This window comes from Podarcis cretensis (assembly GCF_951804945.1).
Source record: "Podarcis cretensis genome assembly, chromosome: 4".
Classification (NCBI taxonomy): domain Eukaryota; kingdom Metazoa; phylum Chordata; class Lepidosauria; order Squamata; family Lacertidae; genus Podarcis; species Podarcis cretensis.
In genome coordinates, this window is record NC_137173.1 from 43,740,658 (window position 1) to 43,768,597 (window position 27,940).

The window sequence follows — 27,940 nt, forward strand, 5'->3', positions numbered from 1 at the left end:
AAACTGCAAATTGGCCAAGAGAGGTCTGCAAGGGGGATCTTGACTAGTTTAGTATGTAAATGCTCAATTCAGAGAGGTTCTGTATCTGTCCTGTTTACTATGCAAACCTGGTGCTCCTATAACTGACCCTTAACGTTGGAATGTATAAATCCTAGTTTAAGGAACGAGAAGGCACATTTATAGCCTCCCAGTGTTAGGACTACAAGCGAGGGAGGCAGCAGGGCTGAGTATGCTAGCTCCATCCCCCAGCACGATTTCTGACACCTTACAGCTCCTAGGAGTCTATTTTTGCTCATATTAAAGGTAAAGGTAAAGGGACCCCTGACCATTAGGTCCAGTTATGACCGACTCTGGGATTGCGGCGCTCATCTCGCTTTATTGGCCAAGGGAGCCAGTGTACAGCTTCTGAGTCATGTGGGCAGCATGACTAAGCCACTTCTGGCGAACCAGAGCAGTGCACGGAAACTCCGTTTACCTTCCCGCTGGAGCAGTACCTATTTATCTACTTGCACTTTGACATGCTTTCGAACTGCTAGGTGGGCAGGAGCTGGGACCGAGTAACAGGAGCTCACCCCGTCACAGGGATTCGAACCGCCAACCTTCTGATCGGCAAGTCCTAGGCTCTGTGGTTTAACACACAGCGCCACCTGCATCCCTATTTTGCTCATATTAGAATGCTGGAAAATGAGCTCTAAACCATGTGGATAGCTTCCATAAGTGCAGGGGGTCCCCGCTTCACTAGATCACCCCTCCTGAATGGAAAGGTGACGGGAACAGGAGACCCAAGACAGAGCTAACATGTTTATCCCTCTTGCCTCCCTGATGAAGCTTTATCTTGGTTAACTTCATTTCTTCCAACAGGGGTGCTGTTGGAGCCTGCCTAAGGATGAATAACAGATCATATGTGCAAGATTTCTTTTCAGGGTATTGCCTCCTCTGTTACTTCTGACACCCAACCTGAAACTTGTAATTTAACTGCACATTTTAAAAGCAGCTGGAGGTTCAGCCAAGGAAGATCCTGAGAGGGAGTGACATGGATGATACCTGGTCTGTACACATAAATCACCACCTTCGATTACATCAGCAACATGTTTGTTTGACTGCTTTATATGGTATACAATAAATCCTCACTATATAAACAAAGATTTACAAAATTTTAGTAGTTACACAAAAGAAGGGGATCCTTATATGCCACATCATAAGGGCTGCATCCGTAGTGGTGTATCACATGCAGTTTATCCAAAATAGTTCTTCAGTATGGAACGCAGAGGGAAACACAGCAGTTTTCAGCTGGGAGCAGATCATCCATATATTTGCCAATACAACGTCATCACAAAATTCATGAATTGCTTTTTTAAAAAAATGTATTGAATGAATAGACACTTCAGTAATGTCCAACCGATAACTAAAATTGAAATTTTATTTTTTTTTCTTTAATAATACTCAGACATTTCTCTGACAAGACTTTAATGAAAGATGAAGTGCAAATGGGAACCCTGTAGAATGTTTATAAAAATTGTACATGACATTTTTTTAAGCGCCACCAAGTACACATTGAATACTCTGTAAGTATATAGGCATAGCAACATGCAAGTGTCATGTACCTAATGTTACAATATGCATTTTGTTCACTTAAAATTATGAAAAAGGAGTAAACAAAAAACAAAATAAAACTGTGCTTCCATTGTCAGTGCAACATGCTTAGTTCTCCTGGGACTGGAGTAAGTGTTGAAGCATCAGAAACATTGCCATGATTTCAGGTGTTGGTGTCAATCACACCCATAGTTCTCTGCCCATTTTAGCCACCTTGCAGTTAAGCTACTCACCTGGGGCTAGGCACAATTGTGGCTTTTAGTGAGTTTTTTTACCAGGTCCTTTTATTCAGGCAGCCCTGGAAGACACAGAGACACAAAACACATTGTGGGCTCATAATTTTTGCATTTGTATCCTTAAGTCTGTGTTAGAATGGTCAAGTCTGCAATCCTAAAATGATTAAATTCAGATCAACCAAATAGGAAATCTGTGAGACTACTTCAGTGGAACAGTTGGAAAATTGGAAGATTATAATATTTTCCTGAATGCACTCATATTTACGCAAGCAAATCCTTTCCTGTGTAAAAAATGAGTATAAAGAAACAATTATAGGAGTCTTTGAACATCCTCGTTTTTGGTGAAATTATAAAGTGCATTTTGGATTTAAAAGGCTGGAAAGTAATATAGTGCATAGGTCGACTTCTTTGTTTAAAATGAATGTTGCTTTCTTACTGTCTTCCCTAGGGAATGTATAGCCACTAACAGAACGTGGGAACCCACTGAATTTGTACCTATACCGTTTCAAGATAAAGCAAACCTTTGGCATGACTATATATATATGTGTGTGTGTGTGTGTATATATATATATATATATATATGCATGCATGAAAGTTTGCAATGTATAGAAAATATAATTGTAATATGTATTTACATATTATTGCCAAAAGCTCAGGTACTGGTAGAAAATATATTTTCATATAACATGGTTGGAATATCAACATTTCTGGGCAGGATCAGTATTTGTGTTTCATATTAAATGGTGCATTATTTTTACAAACACTTTTAATTTAAACCACACTTTTTTTTGGGGGGGGAAGCCTGCGTTAATGCAAAGTACAGACATAAATATTGTGCTGAGGTAAAAGGACAAGACCTTATGTAAGAGAGATTTCTTAGTCCTGAATCCATGTGAAGATGCCTCTTAGTTGGTGTCTACTTTTTTCTGCACATGAAATGTTCAACAGAAAAGTTTGCTTCTTTGCTTTATGGCAAATTTAAAAGATCATGAAAAAAAATATTTTTTTTTTGCCTTGGAACCAGAACAATGTATAGCATAGGGATTCATATGCTTTCTGCATCTGCCATGTAAGAGAACTCTATGTGAAAACTTGTTTCACTGTGTAGATTACTTTACACTGCACTGGAATATCAGTGTTTATTGTTTACTGTACTTTATCCTTCCTTTCTGTGTTCTGTTCATTTTGTTTTGGGAACAGGACTGACATTTGGAAAGAATAAACAGGCGTTTTCTTGTCTGTCTCAAGATTTTAAAAAAGCGCCATGCCTGTCAGAAAAAAATATATATATAATCTCTGTACTAGTGCTTTATCATTTCAATTACTTATAAATGAACTTCACCAATTCTTGCTGTCTAAACAGCCTGCTTGGCAATCCTTGCTTCATGAGTAGACCTATGGTCTTGTAAAAATATTAAGATGAAAGAATATTAGCTGAATCGGCTAGAATCAAAATGTTTTCATCCACTCTGTTTGGCTCCTGCTGTAGCCTCTCACCTAGAAATCCACTGTAGTTTTTACCTCTGAATAAGAGCTTACCTATGTTAACTTAAGTGCTTAAAGCATTATTAGATATTTGTTCATTTACATTTCTTCTTTTTCCAGAAAAGCAAAGAAGGATTTTGAAAGGGGTTTAAGTGAAAGGAACTGAACTAAGCTACTAGCTCATGCTGTCAGATGGATATATAATGAAACTATTTTGGAGCTTTAGAACAATTATATTGGGGTAGGGGACTCAAACTAAAATCAAATGTATTGCTGACATGTACGGTGGTACCTCGCAAGACAAATGCCTTGAAAGACTGAAAACTCGCAAAACGAAAGAGTTTTTCGTTTTTTGAGTTGCTTCGCAAGACGAAAACGTCTTGCAAGTTTGTTTCCTTTGTCTTGCAAGTTTGTTTCCTTTTTCTTAAAACCATGCATTCACTTCGAGGAGCAACTCATAGCACGCGGTGTGGTAGCCTTTTTTGAGGTTTTTGAAGACTTTGGTGATTTTTGAAGCTTTTCCAAAGTCCGTGCTTTGCAAGACGAAAAAATCGCAAGACGAAAAAACTCATGGAACGAATTAATTTCGTCTTGCGAGGCACCACTGTAAGTGATAAATTAATTGTCTGAAGTCCAGTTTAAGAATAACTTCAAGAGACTTAAAAGGAATAAATTTATATAATCAGGGAAGAGACATGAAATGAAGCAAATACTGATCTTTTAAATCAATTAATGAAACTTAAATAACTCTACTGTTAAGAAGGGTTTGAGCCTCTTTTAAGTTAGATGTAACTAGCAAAGCTGATGAGTTTAAGGGTATAAATAAATCCAGCATAGGAAAAAATTCAGGAAGCTCCTCACATCTTGGTTTATCCTCCTCCTTTGTGACAAGAGCAAAGAGATCATTTGGACAAGACTTTTTAAATAAAAGCTAGTTCCTTCAAGACCCTGAGAAAATGTTTGTAATGTTTTTGCTTATTACAGCTATCAGTACTTGATTTTTTTCTGTTTTTGTTTTATATCTATATATATGGAAAGAATTCATTCTCAAGTAATTTGATAATTTATTTTTATACTATACTTGTCAGGGCTCACATGAAGTACAGGCTATGTTCATTATACTTATTGTAAAACATTCTGGTTAATGTAAGCAACCCAGGGTTTGCTTAGCAAGCAGAGTGTGAAAATGTCTCTGGAAGATGCAACTAGCAGCAAAGGAACATAGTTTGACAAGAAGTGACTCCCATAAATGTCAGTGTTAATGGTTGTGGTGTAGATTCACGCTAGAGGTGTGCAGATTGTCCCCCATGTTTTTATATATCCATTGGGAAATCCATTGAGTGTCATGGATTTTTTAAAAAAACTTTTCAAACAGATGCACATTATATCAGTGTGTGTGCATTTATTAGCTGTGGGTGAGAGTGTACATTTGAGCTCAAATAGAAATGTACATCCTATTGAGAGTAACTGATGGGATCTCCAATGAATATTTGCACAATCTGATGTACCGTCATCATCTCTGTTTTGTTCTCTGCCTAGTTTGCCCAAGAGTTTGAGCATCAAACTGCTAATTATATTTTTGTCTGATGGAAAATTTAATTTTGAAAAGAAAAAAATTCACCAATATCTGTACTGAAAATTGAATCTGGTGGTTTAACACAACACTGTCAATCTGTGCTAAATATCAACATTAATAGGAAGCAAGTAATGTAATGAAGACCGTTGTGAAATCATTAGACTAGTCAAAAGCAATGCCTATGTGTATATGCAACAATGTGTAAGAATTTACCTTGCTCATGTGTAGATGTGGAGTCAAGGTTTAAAAGGGCAGAAAACTCTGGATGATTAGAGCAGCTCAAGGATATGATAGAAGGGACAGGTTTTTTAACCCCCAAAACAAAACAGGTTCATTAGCTGGAGGGCAGAATCTAAACAACAAAAGGGGTCCATGTAAGTACATTTATTATGGGAACTAGTTAAAATTGCACAACTGAAAGTGGAATGAATGGCTTGGCCAATAATGATAGTGCTTCGCAGAGAAGGAAAGCTATAGTTGGAGAGGCTCAGGAGCTTTGCAGTGTTCAATTTAACAATATTTCTTGTGTCTGTGATTGTTCTGTGTTATCTCACTACTTTCAATGCATTGCTTTTGGAAGGGTATGATGGAAAAAATGACGAGATGAAAAGGATCAATGATACAAAATTTCATGTTTGGAAAAAAGTTAACTTTATCATTAAAGGCATCCTCCGTGGTTTGATGGAAGCATTTTGTACTCACAATGTAAGATTACCTGACGTTATTGGGAAATAAATAGCAGAAATTCCAGGTGAGGTGCTTCAGTGAAATAGGGGTCAGGAGAATGCAGTTCTCTCTGTGGCTCTCTTTCCATTGCTCAAGCTAAAAATACCAGGGCAAATGGCAATACTTTTCAACATCTTAGCATGCAAGGCTCCCTCAAGGAAGATAAAAAGAGCAACCTTGTACTGTTGGGCTAGAAATAGATTACTGAGCAATGTTCCCAGACAGAGTGCTGGCAGCAGAGCTATTAGCAGAATTGAAGTCTTTGCCCCAAAGGTGTTTGGAAGGAGCCCCATGGGACCCATAGAAGAAGACGAGAGACAAAATAGAGTGTTAGTTGGGTTTCAAGGAAAATACGGCTTACAATAAATTAAATATTATTTGGAAGTGGCTGGGAATATACACATATTTAAAGACAAATGGTCACTATGCGTTTTCATAGACCATTCTTGAATCTGCAAACCCATCTCCTTCCTTGTAAAATAATCAAAATGCATATTATAAATACATGGTTTTCCAATATCCATACAGAGAAAGTACAAGATACTTACATGTGAGTACAGTGTAGTCACCTATATTTTTGCATAGTTTTTAGTGTGTACTTTGTGCCACTTAACCCAAAGTATTACTCGGGTTATTTCTGTTTAAAACAGCTTGTTTACAGAACATTTGAGTAGCTGTTTTTTGTATTTGGTATGTTCATTAAAAAAAAAATACCAGTTCTAATGAATGAGAAGCTAAGATCCTTGGAGGAATCAAGGAAAGTTTTGGAGAACATTGTAGTGTGGCCATGACAATTCTTTTTAACTCCATATTTTTAAGTTTATCAGAATTACCTTAGCTCAACAGAGAGGTAAAGTTAAGAGTCATGCTATCCTTTTGGTAACACTTTATAATAAGTGGCACTAAATTACACTATAACTGATGTTACATGGAAGCACATGTAACCACACGGTCAAGATCAAAATACCTAATGTACATTTGCGTACATGGTAACTCCAGTGCTTTTACAATCATAAATTAAATAACCTCCTGTCCTTTCTTCTCACTGAGAGATGCTTATAGGTAGGTAGATAATCCTACATCATGAAGAACATATTCAAAAAGTCCACTTTGCTGGTTTATATAGGGAAAAAACCAACTGTTTTCCTCCTGTATCTTTTATAGGAGGAATCTCAGCACAAGATGATTTGCCTTCCATAAATGAGAACAAAATGGTAGGTGTTCCCAGTTCATTTCTGAGCCTCATATTGTATATATTTCTTAAACCGCTTCTTGGATTTGCTAATAACATCTAAGAATGAAAAAAGATGCACCCATATACTGTGAGATGCCACATTCTATTATTTAATAATAATGATGATGATAATGATAGCAAAATAAAATAACTAATATTAAAGAGAAAATTGGCAATAACTTGATAACCTTTGACTGATGATGAGAACTGTCATGTTCCACATTTTCCTTAGTTGTTCCCATGGGGCTTTCATCATTCATGCCTGTCAATTACTGTAAATTAAGCAATCATTTCTATTGACCTTTGGTGTCTTGCTCCCAGTGTATTCATCTAAACCAGGGGTTCTCAAACTAGGATCAAATGTATACGAACAGAAACACCTTATCAGATAATATGACTAGAAATCGGGCATATCTGTAAATCCTATGAATGTGTGTTGCTCTTGTGGCCTTATTCACCAATACTGGATGCCCGACTTATGGAAAAGGTAATCTTCTACCCCTTTATACAGCTGACAACTTATAGTATATAGCAAGCTGGAGGTCAGCCAAGAAGAAAAAATGATACCATGAAACCAGTCACCTCCCAGCCATTTATACCAAACTAAGACCACCTTGAGAGCAATAATGTGATTCTCCCCCCAGCTCTTTGCTCTGATTGGCTTCTCCTTGCTTTCCTCCAATCTCTATTGGTCAAAAAGGCACTGAATCGGGAGCAGAATTAATTGGGATCTGCTCAGGTGCTAGTGCAAAATCCACACAGATCCATGGATATTGGTGCAAAGAATCTTTGTGGCAGCACTGCCAGAATTATAGCTCAGTGTATAAGAGATTTTATACTGGATTGTTGAACCCCGTTGAGTTACAAACTGTGTAATAAAATTATATTAAGAAAATGTATCGGTATCTGTATTAGTACACGCTGGTACAATATTGCTAGTACTTGTGCTAAAGTCAAAGACAGGGCTAGGACTTTATATTAAAACTATGTTTAGCTTATGGAATGTTTATTTTGTTAGAGAATAGATGGTCACTATTCTGTTTCAAAAGTCCCCCTTTTCTCTCAAAGAAAAAGTTTGAGAACCTCTGATTTAACTGGATGAATGCAGATGATTGAAAGTGATGGCAGGCCCGAATTATCCTCTTATTGTATTAATACTGCATGATGTACTTCCATGTTCCTTTTTGGCCTGTTGTAAAATACATCTCAAGGTGCAAGGTAGAATATATATTCTAAAAATTGACTGCAACAGAGTGCGCAAGAAAAAGTTAACAGTCCAATTCCTATCTACTATTGCAAAGTTCCACTCCTTACCTTTTGCTACACTGACAAGACACTTTGGGATGGTTACATCTAAAGATGCCCCAATGCTTGAAAACTTTCACTTCACAGTGACGAAGAGGTGGGTCATGTAAGCAGCATTTCTATATCATTTAAGCAAAATGGAATTTATAAAGAATGTAAAAATGTGCAAATACAGCACTAATTGACATGTGACTTTAGTAAACATAATCCTAATGCAGCAAGGCATTTAAGCACAGTTAAGTTCTTTGCTGGCCTTGCCATTAGTTCCATAAATCAGTTTCTGAAGTTACAGCTAACTGCTGTGACAAACACCTTTGCTTCCCAGTAGTAGCAAGCTTAATTCCTTTTGCCACTTTTGTTTTTAAAAATGTACTCTTTGAGCAACTTGACTATGTTGTAAACCTATACTAGTATCAATGTGTCTAGTGGTTCCTACCTGATTCTCTCAAACTACCATACTAGATTAGCATATTATTGCATTTTTTCCCCACAGATGATCTGGAGTGAACGGTAAAAACAAGCATGCAATCACATCAATGCAGACGTATTTCTTTAAAATGTCATACTGTATATGATTTATTATGTTAACACTCAACCACATCATATTATTTATGTTCTGTATACTTTGAAAAAGTGCTGCTTGATTGATGGTCTCTCTTTTTCTCTCTCATAGAAATTAACAAGGTAAATGTTCTTTTTCCAACAAAAACAATTTAAAAACTACTATTGTCCTTAAAAGGTGTATACTCATCTGATAAATAATCTGACACAACACCTTTGATTTCCATTTACTGTGACACATGATGTCATATTCAAATGCTACCCTCCCTCCTCCCCTCTCCCCCCACGCAAAAAATAAATCCCAGGAGATAATCCTTTACAATAGGCCATTATGCTTTTAGACTTCACCAGTAATAGCATCCATATAGAAATCTTATTTATTTTATTTTAAGGTGCAGCACTTAGGAGATGAACAGCAATCGCTACTGATTTGAATCTTCTGACATGGGACCAGTAAGCGCATCTGGTGATGTTTTACGTTTTTTCTGGAAGAGGAATCAAGCCAATCAGCTTATTTTATGGTAGATTTAGAATTTGTGAGTATCTTTTAAAGATGTCATTTTGCCCCACATTTTGAGAACAATCTCAAAAAGAGGTCTTTACTGTGGAGCTAAAAGCATGGCAGATATTCTCTATCATTCACCGTGACATAAGTTTGTACCTCACAAAATGCATAGACAGGAATTTAATATAAAGAATTAGTCCATTTACCGTATACACAAAACATAGAGCTTTTTGTTGTAACACTTTGTTGTTTGTGTTTTGGCAAATCCAACATTGATAAGCAGCTCTGGAACTGCCAAATTATATATTGAAAATTTTAGCAACTTAATCATTAATCATTAATGTGGTTGGAATTTAAAACCTGAGGCTGTGCACTGGTTGTTAGCTTAAAACTACCTTTCCATATAACATTGTGCTTCCATTGTATAACAAAGAAAAAAAAAACCTGGAACTAGAAAAGTTTGCTGCTGAACAGTGCTAGGACATACAGACAAAAGTACTAATACATGTTATCTACTCAGAATATTAATTTAAGTCATATCTAAAGGGATATAATGGACATTAGAAAATGCTTACTTGTGACTGACTTACCTACAGCCCCAAAAGTTAAATATGTATCAAATAATGTTTAATTGGATTTATTATATGCACTATATACAGATACTAAAATGCCTTGCAATTGTGCCCCATGAACATGTCCAATTTGAGAAGGCAGGTGAGCCCACATGAATCAAATAAATTAAATTAAAACCAGAAATTACAGAAATAGATAACGGAAGTCTTTATGATCCTAAATGCAGTAAAAGAGCGGGACAAACATTTTCAAAATGGAGCTACATCATCCATCTCTGTGGATTCTGTATAGACAAACGGCATGATGTGGTTACCACCCAGACGTTGCTTTAGTACCAATGTGCCATTAAAATAAAAGGTCAGTTCATACCCCTTTGCTATCATTTTCAAACACACAAGAAATTTTACTAGAATGCTTTCAGTTGGTGTTTCCTAGGGCATAATGTTTCAAAACTAGGCTGCTTTTTGAATTATAGACATATATAAAACATTCTTTGTAAACCTCTAATCTTACTTGTAATGTTTTATGTAAGTACATTGAGGTCCTCACCTTCAGAACAATTGCTATGAAAATGGCCTGGTGCAATACCGGTAAGGACCATGAAAAAATAAAACCAAAAAGAAATGCTATATAACATTTTGTTTTTAAAAAATGTAGAAAAACTGAACAGATGATGATTAAAGTTGTTAAGGCTGTATATTCAAGCACTGTATGTTAAGAGAGCAATGGATATGATGATTAGGCAATAAGAAATGTCCTGCATTATGAATGGTACCATAATTAAAGGAAAAGAAATGCTGTCCATGGCTGATTGTTGGTATAAACTGGCTACTGAAAGCATTTGTGTACATTAATAAAGGTAGCAAAAAATGATGGGGGAAAATTAATTCTGAAAGATGAGAGCCAATTTTCTCCAGCAGTCAGCCTGGTGAGTAATACTCAGAGAACCTAAGTCTGCATCTATATGAAATATTCCTTCTTCTCTTCTGCATTGACTTGGCTGCCTTCTGCATTGATAATGGCTGTATCCGCATCAGGTGCATCTTCAGCTCCTTTAGCTTCATTTGTTAAATATGTTCCTGCAGGAAACAATGTGATTAAAAGAAAAATGTTAGGGGCTTTGATACTTTTCCAATGTGGTTCTCTAATGGCTCCTGGTGAGGTTCAGGATGTATGTCATTGCACTACTGTAGAATGAACTTTTACAGCACACATGATATTCCATTTTGGGAAAGAAGCGATTGTGACCCATGGCCTTTCTTTGATGATAAGTACATACAAGCAGTAAGAGAGCATGTTGCACTAAGATCTGTCAAGGACACATTAAGAATAAGCTTTGGGGGGAAATGTCTCAAAATGATTATTTTGCTCCTTTGTTATATAGAAGTTGTAATTCAGCCAAGTAGTATACGCTGCGATTTCAAAATTAGCACATCAAAATCTGATTTACTTTTAGTTGGACAATGTTAATTGTGCATAACTTTTTGATTGAAATAAAGAGTTTAAAGACAATCGACACAAAATGCACTGTGCCCTTCAATAGCTACGCTAGGTTTGCCCACTTACTTCATTGCTCACTTACATTGGGAATAGTAAACCTGAGACACTATTCCTAATTTTCTGTGCCAATATAAAATGTCTGCATTGCTGCTCCTACCTCCTGCTTTGTTCCTTTAACACTAACACAATAGAGGGTATGCTATTGTAAGGATTTATTTGCTAGTACAGCAAATCTTGGATCTGTGCAGCAACATTCAGTGATGTCTGAAAAAGCCAATTTTTACTGAATGGAAAAGCTTGGTTATTTCAGAGCTGGGATGTGCGTGTGGCCCTCCTGTATTAGTTGAACACAGGTGTCATGTTTTCCAGTAGACTGATCAAATGACATACCTTATACATGGTATAAAAATTAAAAGGAAACATTCTTGATTAGCTTGTATGAATTAGCTAAGGAAATGGTCTTGGCCTAGATAACAAGCAGCTTTATCTTACACAATATTCTGATTATCAGGTGAACAAGGGAACACACTTCAGTAGGTGCTTATTGCAAATTACATGAACAGTTCTAATAATGCAGGTTATGATTAAAAGACAGTGGGGAGATGTTGCAGAAAAATGAGAATATAGCAATGACCATATTGTATTTTTTGCACTTTTTTAAAACAACAACAACCCATAATCAAAAAACCAATGTGTGCTAGGACTGGATATATGTGGATAAGATAGGGCAGCCAGATGTATATATGCCCAGCTCATTCATATATTTCTGCATTACTTTTAAATACTTATTTACTGAAAAACATTTATAAACCATTTAATATTTAAAAATCTCTAAGCAGTAAAGAAATATAGATATAAAACCAACAGCAGTATCATAAATAAAAACCTGATACCCAACTTAAAATCAACAGTGAAATGACATTTTAAAAAAAGCATAACAAAGGAAGGAATTAAGTAATAGCAGTGTTCCATTTTATGGGTTAGGGGAAGCCTGGACAAAAGGTATGTCTTTATAGCATGTCTGAAGGAACTGATGCATAACACTTCACATATGGCAGAGGCAAGGACATTCTACAATTCAGGGACAAGGGTGGAAAATGCCCTTTTTCATGTTACCACTCTGTGATATTGTGTAGGGTGCAATGGCAGCTTGAGTAGAATGTCCCCAGATCTTGCAGGTATATACGGGGGCAAGTGATCTTTAAGATGGCCTGGTCCCACATAGTTCAAAGCTTTATATATTAGTAACAAGACCCAGAACATGGCCTAGTGACTGACAAGCAGGGCAGTTTCCTCAGCACAGGTGTAATATCTGCTCACCCAGGGGCTCCACTAACAACCTGGCTACATTGTTCTACACCAACTGTGGCTTCCATTCCAGTCTCAAGGGAAGTCCCACGTCGGGCTAATTTCAGTAGTCAATTAAGAGGGGGCCAACACATGAATCATGGTGGTCAGACTATCCAGTAAAAGGACATAGATGGCATACCAGCCTAAGTTGATAACTGGTGCTTGTTTCACACAGAGGCATACCTGATCCTTCAGAGGGAGTGCTACTCCCTTTAGAACTGAGAAAGTCCCCAACACCTGGGAACTGTTCACCCATAGAGTCTCTGTCTTACTGGGATTCAATTTCAGTTTGTTGGCCCTCATCCAAGCATTGGTTCAAAACAGTCAGCCTTTCCCGATTCAGATGTTAACATGCCCCAACTCTCTTAATGGCGTGTCATGAGGCAGAGGAGGACATGGGGGAAAGACCCGTAGCCTTCCTCCCTTGCCTTGCCATATCGCGCAGGGCTCAGTTCTTTGAAGCACTTTTGAAGAAAAGAAAGGCAACAGATTCCATTAAGGAAAGAGGACGGGGAAAGGGAGAGGCTTATTCCAATCACCTGCTTGCTTTTCTTGTAATAAGTAGGCCCAACCTGCCCTGCTTTAGATGCATAAATAGATGGTGGCTGCCTTGTCGTACTTATTTCCTCCCTAAAACATCCAGGGAGAAAAATCCCCAAAATGTACATGCCCATTTTGCACCACACTCCCCCCGCCAGGCTTAAAAACGACTGTTAGGACGTCAGAATTTAATGGTCAGTATCTTTCCTGCCTTGAGGGTTGAAAAAAAAATGCATTTTTGAGACCCAGCAGTTCACAACTGTCTATCTTATCTGCTTGTCTGCCTGTTTATATAGAATTTTTATCTTACAAACTCGTTAAATTACGGGACAGTGGGGGTCTATTGCATGAAACGGAATCCCAACTGCCTGATTCCGAGTCAGACAGACACCCTGTGTGACCTTGGGCAGATTGCTAGATGTTATTTTGCCACAGTTAATCCAGCTGTAAAATTGGGTAAAAATCAGGACCTCACTAAAAACACACACAAAAAAACAAAAACTTGATGCTGTAACATCAGAGCTGAGTTTTCCTGGGGTCTAGAAGAGTTTCTTAAATAAAAAAAAAGTGTTGCAGGGTAAAACTAATCACTAGGAAATATTGCTACAAAAGGTGACTGCACTGTGATTAAATCTAGCCTACCTTTATGTCTTGCCAGATATCGACCAAGCAGAATTATAGAACATAGTGTGACAAAAACAACTACAGCAACTATCCCTCCTATAACAGCGTGGTCCGTTGCGTCCTTTTCAGCCATAGCATTGGGGTCTAGGGGAAAAAAAATGACAGTATAACATATTATTCTGATATGCTGAAAAATGAAAATATCCAGATGATAAGGTATAAAACAATTGTCTCCCCCCCACAAAAAAGTCATTTTTAGAAATATTTACAAGAGTTATTTCAGTCCATTCCCTACTAGCTTATCAGTGATACAGCACTGCTTGTATTCTCAGAGACTTAAAGCCCTGAGGACGTCACAGTATGAAAGGGAGAGGGAATCTTAAGCAGACAGTACTAATAGGAAAGATTTCTGGTTTTGTCCTCATCACTTTTCAACTGAAAATCTGGCCATAGCTATTTATAGACGGAAAAACAAGGAATCAAGAATTGGGGAACAGATAGAATCAGCAGAATGGTGTCTGCATAATACATAATTTATAGAGCTGAATCTCAGTGGGAATCCCTTATATATTCTCCTTTTGTCATCCGTATCCTTTTGCAGTAGAGAAAGAGAGAGGGAGGGAGAAAGTGTAGCTGAGCAAGTTCTGCAGGCGAAGCTGAGTCTGCATGAATTTGGTCAGATAAACGTAAATGCATCTTTGAGGAACTTCGTTCATTCTCAAGTGTTAGTTCGTGAATTCAAAGCAGCTATCTGATTAATGCTGAAGTGAGTAAATTCAAATCGTTTTTAACTTTATATATATATTAGCCCCTATTGTGTTAAGGTTCCGCGTTCCAAACATTAGGAACACCAAAGGATTTAAACTTGTCATTTAGTACAGTGCTCATTTATTTTTAGGGGCCTCATCAGAAAGGCAGCCAGGAAAAATAGCATCACCGAGGGGAGTAATTCCTCAGAAGTTCTGATCGATTAAGTGGTACAGTAACCTCCTGGGTATCGGTTAAAGTAAGTGAAAGAAGGAGATATAGAAAATGATTTGGTCTTAAAGATAAGGCTAGAATAATTTAATTTTACATTAAGAATGCCTCAACTACCAATGAACAGCAGCTCTGCCAAGATCACTATTAGTATGCTCACAATGTATATTAACAGGTTCACATGCGGTGATATATGGACAGTTCCCTTTCAGGAGGTATCTTTTGCAATTCATTCGAAAACGTACAGTAAGAAAAAAAGGGGGAGGGAGCAGCTTTTGAAAAACAACTCTTGAGATTTTTGGGGGAGTGGGGGTGGAGGGTAGAAAGCCCAAACTAAAGGTGGGGGAAATACCATCTCTGAAATGGTGCTCTCCTAAAGTTGTGCATCACAAACAGGCATGTCCATAGCAGATAAGGTGTCAGAAAATGACCTTCAATCCTAATAGCAGTAGTTGCACAGCTGCTTAGCAAGTAAGAAATTTATCAAGTTATAATTTGGCAATCTCTGTAATGCATACATTTATCTTTCCTATTTTATCTTTCCACTTGCATCGTGTTGCCACCATGCCTTCAAACCATCTAGAACTATCCGTTTTACGCAAAGGATCTATGAAATATTGACCCATTTAACTGCAATCCCAAGCATGCTTCAAAAAGGGCCCACTGTGTTCTGTGGGATATGCTCCCATGTAAAGTATGCATAGATTTGTAATGAGAGTACAGCTGCATATATATATATATATATATATATATATATATATATATATTACACACACACACACACACACACACACACACTGCAAATAATCACTGAAATGCTTCATATGACAAGGCTGTGAAACATATTTAATTGTTAAGTATCCCATGAATTGATTTGAGCTTGTGAGCAGGCACGCTTATAATCACAGCCTTAATAAATTTAATCTTTTGAACTCTGCTTTCTTTGAAAATCTAGGGCACAGTATTAAAGTCTTTGGGAGGATTTCTCAGGGGCCATGGGATTTTGCAAGCAGAGAGGGAGGCCCAAGGCCTGAGAAGGAGGTCGGTCGCACCAACTGTTGTAGCCTCATGGTAGCTAATGTCAGACAGGGCTAAAAAGATTCCACGGTAGATCAGGAAAGGCATTGGATCCACTGGAACCAAAAGCCTCCCATATTCCTGGAACTGAGAAGCAATGGGAATAAGAAATGTTTTTAAAAGATGAATAAGGGTCTTTCTCTCCAGCTCTCTTAGGATTGTTCTATAAAGGATTGTTTTTACTGTTATTTTTAAAGAGACTTGTACAATTTATATCAGATCCTTATAAGAGATTCTTTATATAAAAAGTTAGATATAATAATAAACCTAATAATAATAATTTATTACTTATCCCCCACCCATCTGGCCGGGCCTCCCCAGCCACTCTGGGTGGCTCCCAGAAGAATATTAAAAACATGATAAAACACCAAACATTAAAAACTTCCCTAAACATAGGTGCCTTCAGAAGCAATTGTGCCAGTTTCTTCATTCGGGTACCATGAGAAACAGGAGGTTAACAGCTTAAAAGCACAGAAACACAAAACTGTAGAAGTGGAAGGGACTCCAAGGGTCCTCTAGCATAACCCCCTGCAGTACAGGAACCACAGCTAAAGAATCCCTGACAGATGAATATCCAAGCTCTGTTTAAAATCCTCCAATGGAGGAAAGTCCACCACCTCCTGAGGAAATCCATTCCACAGTCAAACAGCTCTTACAATCAGAAAGTTCTTCCTAATGTTTAGCAGCTATTTCCTTTCTTGTAATTTGAATCCATTGGATCAGGTCCTACCCTCTAGAACAGCAGAAAACAAGCTTGCTCCATCTCCCATGTAACAATATTTGAGATGCCTATCATAACATCTCAGAACATCAGAACATCTTCTCCAGGCTGAATTTACAAAACTCCTTCCACCATTCCTTATAATAAATGGTTTCCAGATCTTGATAATCTTAATCATCCTCCTCTGCACACGTTTCAGCTTGTCAACATCCTTCTTAAATTGTGTTGCCCAGGATGGGACACAGTGTTCCAGATGTGGTCTGACTAAGGCAGAATAGAGTGGTACTATTACTGCCTTTGACTGAGACACTATACTGCTGTTGATGCAGTCTAAGATTGCATTAGCTTTTTTTTGCTGCTGCATCACATTGTTAAGTTTGTGGTCCACCAAGACCCCTAGATCCTTTTCACACGTACTGCTGTACGGCCAGGTGTCCCCCATTCCAACATCATATTTGTGCATCCGTTTATTCCTGCCTAACTATAGTACCTTTCATTTGTCCCTATTGAATTTCTTTTGGTTAGTTTCAGTCTAGTTCTCCCACCTATTAAAATCATATTGAATCCCGATTCCATCTTCTGAGGTATTAGCTACTCCTCCCAGATGGTATCATCTGAAACTTTGATGAGCATCCCCTCAATTTCTTCATCTAAGTCATTTATAAATATGATGAACAACACCAGGCCAACACCAGGACAGAATCCTACAACATCCCACTTGTCGCTTCTTTCTAGGATAACGAGTAACCATTGGTAAGAACTCTTTGGCTTTGGTCAGTCAACTAGATTTACCTAAACAGTAACATCATCTTGCCAGCTCCTCCACAAGAAAATCTTGGGGGACTTTGTTGAAAGTCTTACTGAAGTCAGTTCCATGAGGAAAGGAGGCAAAGGAAAGGAAAAAAGGGAGTGTGGCCACACAGCTTGTTCACAGTCTTGTTTATCAGACCATTTTAAAAATCTGAATGAGAGCAACAAATGTATCAAATTCAGTCCCCCTAATCCACTTGAGTTATAGGTAGAAATTTACCTGGAATCACTTTGAATTTTAGTTAAAAAGTTGACACAATACTGCTCAAAAGATGACCATAGATATGTAAAGAAGGGAAGGAAGAGGTGGACACCTGACCTTTGCAGTTCTTCTTTCAGCAACAGATCTTTCACTACTTTCTGTCAGATCTCACACTAGGGTTTTTAAGGGAGTGGAAGGAGCCTTCTCTATAGTACACAGACCCAATTCCCTCATTTCCATCACGTGTTGCTTTGAATTCCAGGTGTTAAAAACAATTATCTTTATTCCCTTCAAAATACCTATTAGCTGAGGCTTAAGACACAGTAAAGTAAAAGAGGGAGATGATGATGATGATGATGATGATGATGATGATGATGATAATAATAATTTTTTATTTATACCCTGCCCTCCCCGACCAGAACTGGACTCAGGGCGGCTAACACCAATAAAATTACAATAAAATGTAATAAGAAAAGAAAGAACAGTTAATTAAAATATGGGTTAAAATACAATTTAAAATGCAGCATCATTTTAGTAGTAGCCCATAAATCAAAACCATAAGGGGAGGGAAACATAAGGGTCAGACTGAATCCGAACCAAAGGCCAGGTGGAACAGCTCCGTCTTGCAGGCCCTGCGGAAAGATGTCAAATCCCGCAGGGCCCTGGTCTCTTGAGACAGAGCGTTCCACCAAGTCGGGGCCAATACTGAAAAGGCCCTGGCCCTAGTTGAGACCAATCTAACCTCTTTGCGGCTTGGGACCTACAAAGTGTTGTTATTTGTGGACCTTAACGTCCTCTGTGGGGCATACCAAGGGAGGCGGTCCCATAGGTACGAGGGTCCTAGGCTGCACAGGGCTTTTAAAGGTCAAAACCAGCACCTTAAACCTGACCCTGTCCTCCACCCTCCACTGGATGAATGTGGTCCCACGGCAAGGACCCCGTAAGGAGTCTCGCCGCGGCATTCTGCACCTGCTGGAGTTTCTGGGGCAGCTTCAAGGGCAGCCCCGCGTAGAGCGAGTTACAATAATCAAGCCTGGAGGTGACTGTCGCATGGATCACTGTGGCCAGATGAGGGCCATAAAGATAGCACTGACTGTTAACATATAACACATAGCACTGACTTTCATGCACTCTGAAGAGTCTCCATTTGTTTGTTTTGGCTTGACTGGTGCCTTTCTTACTCTTCTGTTCTCCTTTACTCAGTCCCCAATCCACATCAACAGGTATTAGGCATTTTCATCAGCAAGAGTAGCAGAAGTGAGATTCTGTTTTCCCACACAAAGATACCTAAGTGAGGTATCACCATCTCTGAACCATGTGCCTCAGAACCAAGCACAGAGCTCCAGGAAACAATTGCAAGTGCTACCAACTGCACCCCGCATAGGCTTTCCTGCTGAAAAGTAACCCAGCAAAGCTCTCTCTCTCTCTGTCTATCTCTCCAGACACAAACCTGCCCCTTAGGCAGTTTGTTCTCTTCACCCCTGACAAACATTAGATGTTCAAGGGTAGGAATACCAGAAATTCAACATGACCAAAATACACAAGTACATGCTTGTATTTTGGATACATGATAAAACAAAATGCAGAGATTCCAAAAATTTGAGATTCCAACTGTACAGCTATTTAGGATGTTTTCATTAAGACAAATAACCTATCAGAAATGTGACCAGTTATCAGGTTTATTAAGGTTTCGCCATCTCAAGGTGAAAACCATATTTACATAAAATACGACAAAACAGGAAGCTATCCCTAATGTGAAAATATTAACTGAAAAGAAAGACATATATATGTAGAGCTATGCACTATCTTGCAGCACTTACCAACACACACAAAATCCCTTGAGTGAACTACAGTGCTGAATTTACTTCCTCTATTATCTTACATAATTACCATTTCTGGCTAAATGCTTCAGGGAAAGTTGCTAAAAATGAAGAGTTTCTCCTCTCAAAACTAGATTACTACCTGGTGGGGGGAAATGGGCGCACATAGCAAGAAAGAATGTATATTGAGCTAAAAACAAAAATAAAGACTAGCATTTGGGGAGAACTCAAAAGGGAGTAGAAATGTTTTCCCACTTAATAGAGGCATGGACAGAAAAAAGACTGCACCCCCATCGCCAAGGCACTGAGGACATGATCCCACTCCACCTCAGACTGGTCACAATCAGCACTGCATTGCAAGGGACTCTTTCTCGAACTGTTTGTTCTGTGCATTCATGTGCATATGCACAACAGCAAATCATTTTTAAAAATATTGTCCTTTCTAATGCAGCATTCATTTCTTTCACACTAAATTGTGGGGCTGAAATGGCAGTGTCTTCATTGCCTTGGCAACAGGAATATGTTCCCTCTTTTCTCCCATTCAAAGTGAGGGCAACAGGAGGCCTTCACTTATCCTTAGTGCTGTCAGCCCAGTAAATTTTGTTTGGACAAAGTCATATTCTTATGAAAAAGAATCCCTCTACTGCTTATTTATTGGTTATGGATGGATGTCTCACACATTAGGTTCCCCCTATACCCAGATATTACTTATTGTTTATTTTTCCTAACCTTTTGTTATTGAGGCCACAACACGTCTCAGTACAATTTGTATTCTACCTTAGTTTATCCACCAGAAGCTCTGGAGAAGCACCGGACAAAACAGCATGGAAACTAAAATATTAAGTAATAATGGCCCATCTAGTTCAGCATCCTGTTCTCACAGCAGCCAACCAATTGCCTATGGGAAGTCCATAAGCAGAGCAAGTGCAAGAGCCCTCTCCTCTCCTGTAGTCTCCAGCAACTGTCATTCAGAAGCATTGCTGCCTCTAGCCATGAAAGTAGAGCATACTCAACATGTCTATGAGCCATTGAAAATGAGAAAGGTAAAAGTTAAAAATAAGAGTATATTATAATTTATTTAAAATAGTTACTAATCAGACAATGATGTTTGTATGTATAGTAACTTAATAAACTAGATGGTTAACTTCATTTTGTTGTAATTGCTTTATATAAGAATTATCTCACTGTATCAATGAATTATTTAGCAAAATACAGTGTAGGGTTTCTGTCACCTTAAGGAGAGAGTTATGCAAGCCTCAGTTCTGTTCATAATCAGACCTAAAGCTGATTCCCTAACCCACTCCTCCCTAGTTAACACTCATCAACTAGGCACTGAGGACTGTACAGTGGTACCTCAGATTAAGAACAGTACTGTTAACGAACAATTCAGTTTACGAACTCCGCAAAACCGGAATTAGTGTCCCAGTTTGCGAACTTTATCTCAGTCTAAGAACGGAATCCGAATGGTGGAAGAGCGGTGGGAGGCCACATTAGGGGAAATGTGCCTTGGTTTAAGAATGGTTTTGGTTTAAGAATGGACTTCCGGAACGGATTAAGTTCGTAAACCGAGGTACCACTGTACTTGTTGTCTTCAGCCAAGTCCACACTTAATGAAGTGTTTCTGCTACAGTCTTCACCCTGATCCAGCAACCTCTGTTCTTAGCGTTCCAACAGCCTCTTAAGACACAAACTCTTCTCTGCAAACCTTCCCAGTTGTATCCAGTGATTTTAGCTCTTTGGTTTTCTCGGGCCTCTGAAGTTTCTCTAAAAGCGCCTTCCTGAGTCCTTTGATTTCCTTTATATGACACCAGCTCTTACACCAACAATCTCTTTCAGCAGTTTTCTTTTCTGTCCTCCTTGGCCAGAGCTCAACCTTCTGTTTTCTGTAGCAAGGGCTCCCTTAGCTAATCATTTCAATTTGGGTGCAGTTTTGCTCCCCCACTGGCCTATACCAACGATCCAGTAGGATAAGAAAGGAGTGCCTGACCAATTAGAACTCACCAGGTTTTGATCCATTTTGTATGTATATGCAGAAGAAACTACTTTCTCAGATTTATCCTTAGTTTGATACATGGTAAACTACAGCCAAACTGTCACTCAGGTCCCCTGCTGCCCCCTTCCTGAAACACTATCTCCACAGCTCCCAGTCACAATGGCTTGCAGACAGTTAATTCAGCTATATTCAAATCCCAGTATACATTAAAAAAAACAACAAAAAAAACTGCAGGTCTGAGGGAGAAATATTCATTGCCTTGGCAACAGGGATATTTTTTCTCTCTCTCGCCTCCCTTTCAGAGTGAGGGCAATAAGTGGCCTCCATTTGCCCTTGTTGATGTTGCCCAGTAAATTCTGATTGGAAAAAAGGAATGGATGCGGCAGCAGAATATATATGATGCACTGCTGGGAGAGGGAATTCTCAGGGTGGGCAAAGAGATGTTCCTTCTAATACCATAATACTGAATGCTAAATCATGGCCCATGGCTGTTATGTGAAATGTTTCAAAACAGAAACAGGTAGTCCAAAGAAAGAGACATGGCTTGTGTTGGTGTGTGTGTGTGTATACACACACTTGTGTGCATGCACCTTATGACCTGGACATACTGTTAACAGGACTCAAAAAAGAATGGGGGGAAAGTGCAAAAAAGTGAATCTGATTAGAATGATCTCAGATGTGTTTAAAACATGTACTGGAAGCATCTGAATGCCACCCGAACAGTGAATTCCCTTTGATTTCAAAATATGTTATCTCTGTCTTAGTCCCCTTGAAATGTTAATGGTTTGGGTTCTAGTAAGTTAAAATGGAAGGCTGCGTAATGGAAAAATCCAGCTTCTCTCTTGAAAATGTTTTAAGGCTTTTCCTATGAAAGCAGTAATGTAAAAGACTTTGGGAAGGGCCCTGAAAGACTAGACTGTATTCTTAATTAAGCTTCTGACTATCCCTGATTTTTATGTACTTTAAAGAATATACCAACGGGGATGGGTGAGTAAAGCAACTTAGAGGCTAATCCTTCCTGTGTAATGGAAACAAGAACAGAATGCTAAAGGTCATTCTCAAGCACATTTAAATATATATTCTCTTCTGCCTGCCTTATCTATTGCTGAATAATTTCACTTATTAAAAAGGTTGTTGATACACAGTGCCATTGTTCTTTGATTCATGCATAGAAGAAAACGGAAAATTCCCCATGATAATTTAAATATCAGAACACAGTCTTCATCACCTTTCAATCAAGCTGTGGATAAATGCTGTATATTGACTGCCAGTTTATGTTTTGAGCATTGTGGGGGGTTTGGGTGACCTCTGTTGCTTATAGTTCAACAGTCAACAGTTCAAGGCTTTGTGTTATAACTATTTTGCAGCTGATATCCATAGCTTTAAGAGAGAAAATGAGAGACCTGGTGGAGGGAGTTATACAAATTACTATTCTCCCTCCTTTGCTCTACTTAGTCCTTCCCCTCACTTTCAGTGTCACAGAGATACATTTTTAAAGAGTCTCTAAAACTTCAGCTATCTCATGATCCCCCCCCCCAATTACCTCCAAATCTGAGCACAGACTAGGGCATTTCTGTGTTATGATACAAGCTGTCATTATCAAGATACAATTTCAGACACTAACATATCCATTTTAATATTTTAATGTGGTCAAATAATTGTCAGAGATTATTTAAATGAAAAAATGTTTCTGTAAACTATAAAAAGTATTTTATTCTATTAATTATGACACTAATTCTAAGTGCAATATTACATTCTGCGTTATTTTTCGTAATCCTCAGTGCACTTGTGCACTCACAAATCATAATGATGACCTTCTGATTCTTATTGTGAGCTGCAATACCAATTAATCATGAAAGTTATAATGCCCTTCTGATATGGGGAGGTACATAAACAAGGGTATCATGATACCTATAGCAGAATGATGACATAAGCTGAAGCAAATAGAGAAAAAGCAAACTGATCCTAGAGGTGTGCATCATGGAGTAAAATTTTGTTTCCTCTGGTGACAGAGAGAACCTGAGAGGCGATAAAACACTGGACCTCACTGTGGGCAGAGAGAGAGGTCTATGTTTGGAGGCCTATATGTGTGACAGCATAAAGTGCCACTGTAGACCCACTGGTGGCTCTCTGTGGTGGGATCATTAATGAGCATTCAGGGGTTGTTGTTGTTGGAAGCCATTGGTCCACAGGATCTGAAGATGGCTCATTCCCAGTCATACTTACCAATGTGCTGAAAAATTATACCAGCCCTGGGGCTGGCATACCTCCCCTCCCTTCAGATTGAAATCAATGGGAAGGAAAAAATAAAAATAAAACTGGTGTGGGTGGGGTGCAATTAACATGTGCTAATAGGGTTGTAGGGACGCGGGTGGAGCTGTGGGTTAAACCACAGAGCCTAGGACTTGCCGATCAGAAGGGGTGAGCTCCCGTTGCTTGGTCCCTGCTCCTGCCAACCTAGCAGTTCAAAAGCACGTCAAAGTGCAAGTAGATAAATAGGTACCGCAGCGGCGGGAAGGTAAACAGTGTTTCCGTGCGCTGCTCTGGTTCGCCAGAAGCGGCTTAGTCATGCTGGCCACATGACTCGGAAGCTGTATGCTGGCTCCCTCGGCCAGTAAAGCAAGATGAGTGCCGCAACCCCAGAGTCGGCCATGACTGGACCTAATGGTCAGGGGTCCCTTTACCTTAATAGGGTTGTGGATGGCGTGGTGCTTCCAACTGCAGATTTCCCCTGCCCAGGAAGGTAAAATTAATCTGCTGGCTTCAATCCTTTACTCATTTGCCTGGGACTAAGCTCCATTTAACTCCAAAAACAGTAAGGGGGAAAAGAATGGAAATTACAGTTGCCATTCTTCATGCCTATCAGAATTTATAGGTATAGATATTTCAAGCTGGTACAGGGCACCTGTAACTTCCAGTGGGGCAAAAAAATCCCTAATGGAGAGGAAAAGATAAAAGTATTTGACACAGCACTTACTTTATACAGTGGTACCTCGGGTTACAGACGCTTCAGGTAACAGACGCTTCAGGTTACAGACTCTGCTAACCCAGAAATAGTACCTCAGGTTAAGAACTTTGCTTCAGGATGAGAACAGAAATCGTGCTCTGGCGGCGCAGCAGCAGCAGGAGGCCCCATTAGCTAAAGTGGTGCTTCAGGTTAAGAACAGTTTCAGGTTAAGAACGGACCTCCGGAACAAATTAAGTTCTTAACCCAAGGTACCACTGTATATATCTAAAGTGAAAACAACCAGTAGTGTCATCATTTAATTAAAGCATATTTGAAAGTATTTTATGTTTTTAACGAAATTCCCTCCTGGGAACCATAAAGCCTTGTTTTCTTCTTTCTCATTCTTTCTAATTGCCTAAAAGTAAAATACTACTCAATATGCACTCTTAATCGTTTTTCTTGGGGTTATATGAGCCTGCCAAGTTTGAGGCTATTCTTTGGTTTTCTAAAAAGCTGTTAATATGTCTAATAAAAAGCTGGACAGTTGTTGGTTCATGGCTTTTCGTATCCCTTGCTGCTTTTCTTTCCAACAGGACTGATAATCCCTGTGTCAACAAACTACTGGGGAACAATACGCACATCAGAATTCTGCCTTACCAGGTTGCATCTATACCACAATGACAGACTCATTCCCCCGTTTCTCTGGAGACAGCAATGAGGGCTCAAATCAAAAGGTCCACTGTAATTACTATGTATATTTCAGATTAAATAAATGTGATAAAAGCTTCCATCTGGCCGTTGATCAAACGTGCAAAGGGAAGCTGATTTCCAATGACATATTACAATATGTCGCTTGTAGCAGCTTCTAATGTCGTCCTGTAAATTACTTACATTTGGGATTACTTGACAAAGGCAGACAGACCTATTACTCACTTCTTAAATGCTGCCCACTGGGGGAAAGTGAGATGTGGTCTAATCTTAGAGCTGTTAAGCGAGCATTACCAAACAATGGCAGTATTTCATTTTACTAAATGACAATTGTTCTGAAATATGTTTACTCAGTTGTGTACCATGCTGTACTTTGAATGATAAAATGTTGCTGTTCATGTTAAAACTAAGAATGACCACTCCCCTAAATCTCATTATTTAGAAACACATTTCTACAAGGTATGAAATGGATAGGTGATGTATGCAAAAATATTCCCAATAATATTAAAGTGTAATAAAAGACTATTTAACAAGAAAGGTGCCTTGAATGCAGGTCTTAAATCACGAAACCAAGTGCTCACTGGAGAAGCATCCACTGGAAACAGCTGAAGGGTGTTCTCAGGAGGCCAAGGGCCACCCAGAATTGCAAGACATATTTGGTTGATGGGTGGATTAGAAGTAGGAGGTCAGAGAGTGTTGTGTGGTCATTATGTGCAACATTTGTTTTGTTGTTTGTCTCACTGAATGTTTCATTTCCAGTCATACCTTGGAAGTCGAACAGCTTAGTTCTCGAACATTTTGGCTCCCGATCACCGCAAACCCAGAAGTGACTGTTCTGGTTTGCGAACTATTTTTGGAAGCTGAACGTCCGACGGGGCTTCTGTGGCTTCCAATTGGCTGCAGGAGCCTCCTGCAGCCAATCAGAAGCCGCGCTTTGGTTTCTGAACATTTTGGAAGTCAAACGGACTTCCGGAACGGATTCCGTCCGACTTCCAAGGTACGACTGTACTTGCAAGCTTGGTGAACTATCACTCCAGTGGAGAAGTTGGTCAGAGATTCTGTTGAGGCATTTCCTGTCTCAAGCAACAGGAGGAACATATTATTACCTCAACATACTTTCAACACATCCTAAATACATTTCTATTTCCCCAGGCATTTGCTGGTTATTAATACCAAGCCCTTTAGTAGAATTGGCTGGTTTTACTGTGATTGTTGTATATGTTGCAATGTGTTGTTTTTATGAACAATGTGTTTATATTATAGTGCACTGCCCTGATATTACCAAGGAAGGGCGGCATAGAAATGTTCAAAATAAATCTGATTCAATGCAGCATTTAAAATCCTATTCTGTATCTGCGGCAGATGCAGCAATGGCTTTCTTTTCCAGCATTGCCTCTGTGAAGTCTCAGTGGACCTTTTTCCAGTTCTACGGAAGGAAGTGCAGTATAGAAATGAAACGAAAAATCAATCAGTAACAACTCCAGCACTTCAGAAAAGCTTACAGATTACCAACTGTGGACAAAAATATTTGGAATATGGTTACTCTTGACTGACACACTAGTTCAAAAAGCCAGGGGAAGTGAGAAGGGTGCAAATGCCTTGCATTCTCCAGTGGACTTTTATATTTAAACCTATGACTTGCCTTTGGTACCATAGGCCATGGTATTTTTAACTGGTTTAATACCTTTCATGGCTATGAGCTGCCCTGGTTGTCAGCTATCTAATGTGTGTTTGAGGCATTTTCTGATGCAGCATAACATTCTCACATGCATCTTTCATGTGTCACACTGAAAAGATGCTACTAGTCCTATTCCTACTAAGGTCCATTGAGTTGTATGAGACATACTTCTGAGCAGACAGGCATACGATTTAACTGTTTCATTTGGCGAGATGAGACTAAGCTAATGCTGCCTCCTGCTCTGATCTGTAACAATGGATTCAAGTTACAAGAAAGGAGATTCTGACTAAACATCAGGAAGAACTTCCTGACAGTAAGGTGGTGGACTCCCCTTCACTGGAGATTTTTAAGCAGAGGTTGGATGGTCATCTGTCATGTATGATCTAGTTGAGTTTCCTGCATTGTGGGGGTTAGACTAGATGACCCCAGGGGTCCCTTCCAATTCTATGATTTTATGCCCCTGCATTGGAAGCCTGTAGGTTATAATGGACTTCATTCAAAAATAGGGGGCCTTTTTGGATATGAGAGAGTCTAGATCCCCCCAAATTCCAATCTTTCTTACAGTCGCATTCATATCTTCACCTTGGTAGCATGTTGTGCACTTTTTTTGTAAATAACATGACCTTTACTTAGAAAATGGAAATGCAGTAACCAGGGAAGGACAGTTTAGTAGCAATATAAGAAACCTTACCCGCAAGTGGAATTCCTGTGCAAACTGATAAACACAATTTCCTACCAGGAGCATGGGATCTGCAGTTTCCTCTATCTCCCAGACTGATTTTTAAAGCACAGAAAATGGTGCAACCTCTGCTTCCTGCTTGTCAGCTCAGTAGCATCTTTTCCAGGTAAGGAGAACCTGGCAGTGCCTCTCATGTTTCCAGTGAACATACTTCACTACTGCTTACGATCTCATTTAAAAGAAAAGAGAAGCTTTCGTTAAGAAATGCTAAAATATTTTTCATCAGAGAATGGATTCCAAGACAAGCCAGGGCAAGTGACTATTTAGGACTATTACTAGAAATAATTTGGGATCTATGACTGGTGGACAATACGGCTGTTCAGCCTCCAAGGGATCCAATATGAGACGTAGCTCAGGCAGTTCAAAAAACTGGTCCCAACTGCCAGTAGAGGAAGAAATGGTGACTGGGAGTTAGGCTTGCTGACAGCCTGCTTTGGAGAGAATAGAAGATAGGCCAGT

The 27,940-nt window shown here is 39.0% G+C and overlaps 1 protein-coding gene and 1 long non-coding RNA gene across 5 annotated transcripts in view; one reads left to right on the forward strand and one right to left on the reverse strand.

Annotated features, from left to right (window-relative positions):
• The first annotated feature begins 2,402 nt into the window (after nucleotides 1-2,402).
• Nucleotides 2,403-9,230, forward strand: LOC307215530. The gene is made up of 3 exons (XR_013838540.1): nucleotides 2,403-3,599; nucleotides 3,926-6,830; nucleotides 9,109-9,230. It is a non-coding gene; the product is annotated as an uncharacterized lncRNA (long non-coding RNA).
• Nucleotides 8,703-27,940, reverse strand: part of CADM2 (cell adhesion molecule 2) — a 365,029-nt gene continuing 345,791 nt past the window's right edge. For all 4 annotated transcript variants that reach the window (XM_079974828.1, XM_079974830.1, XM_079974829.1 and 1 more), the window contains 2 exons: nucleotides 13,827-13,952; nucleotides 8,703-10,873 (listed from right to left, as the gene is read on the reverse strand). In XM_079974828.1, coding sequence (XP_079830954.1) covers nucleotides 10,755-10,873; nucleotides 13,827-13,952 — 245 coding nt within the window. In that variant the 3' untranslated portion in view covers nucleotides 8,703-10,754. The remainder of the gene's footprint in view (nucleotides 10,874-13,826; nucleotides 13,953-27,940) is intronic.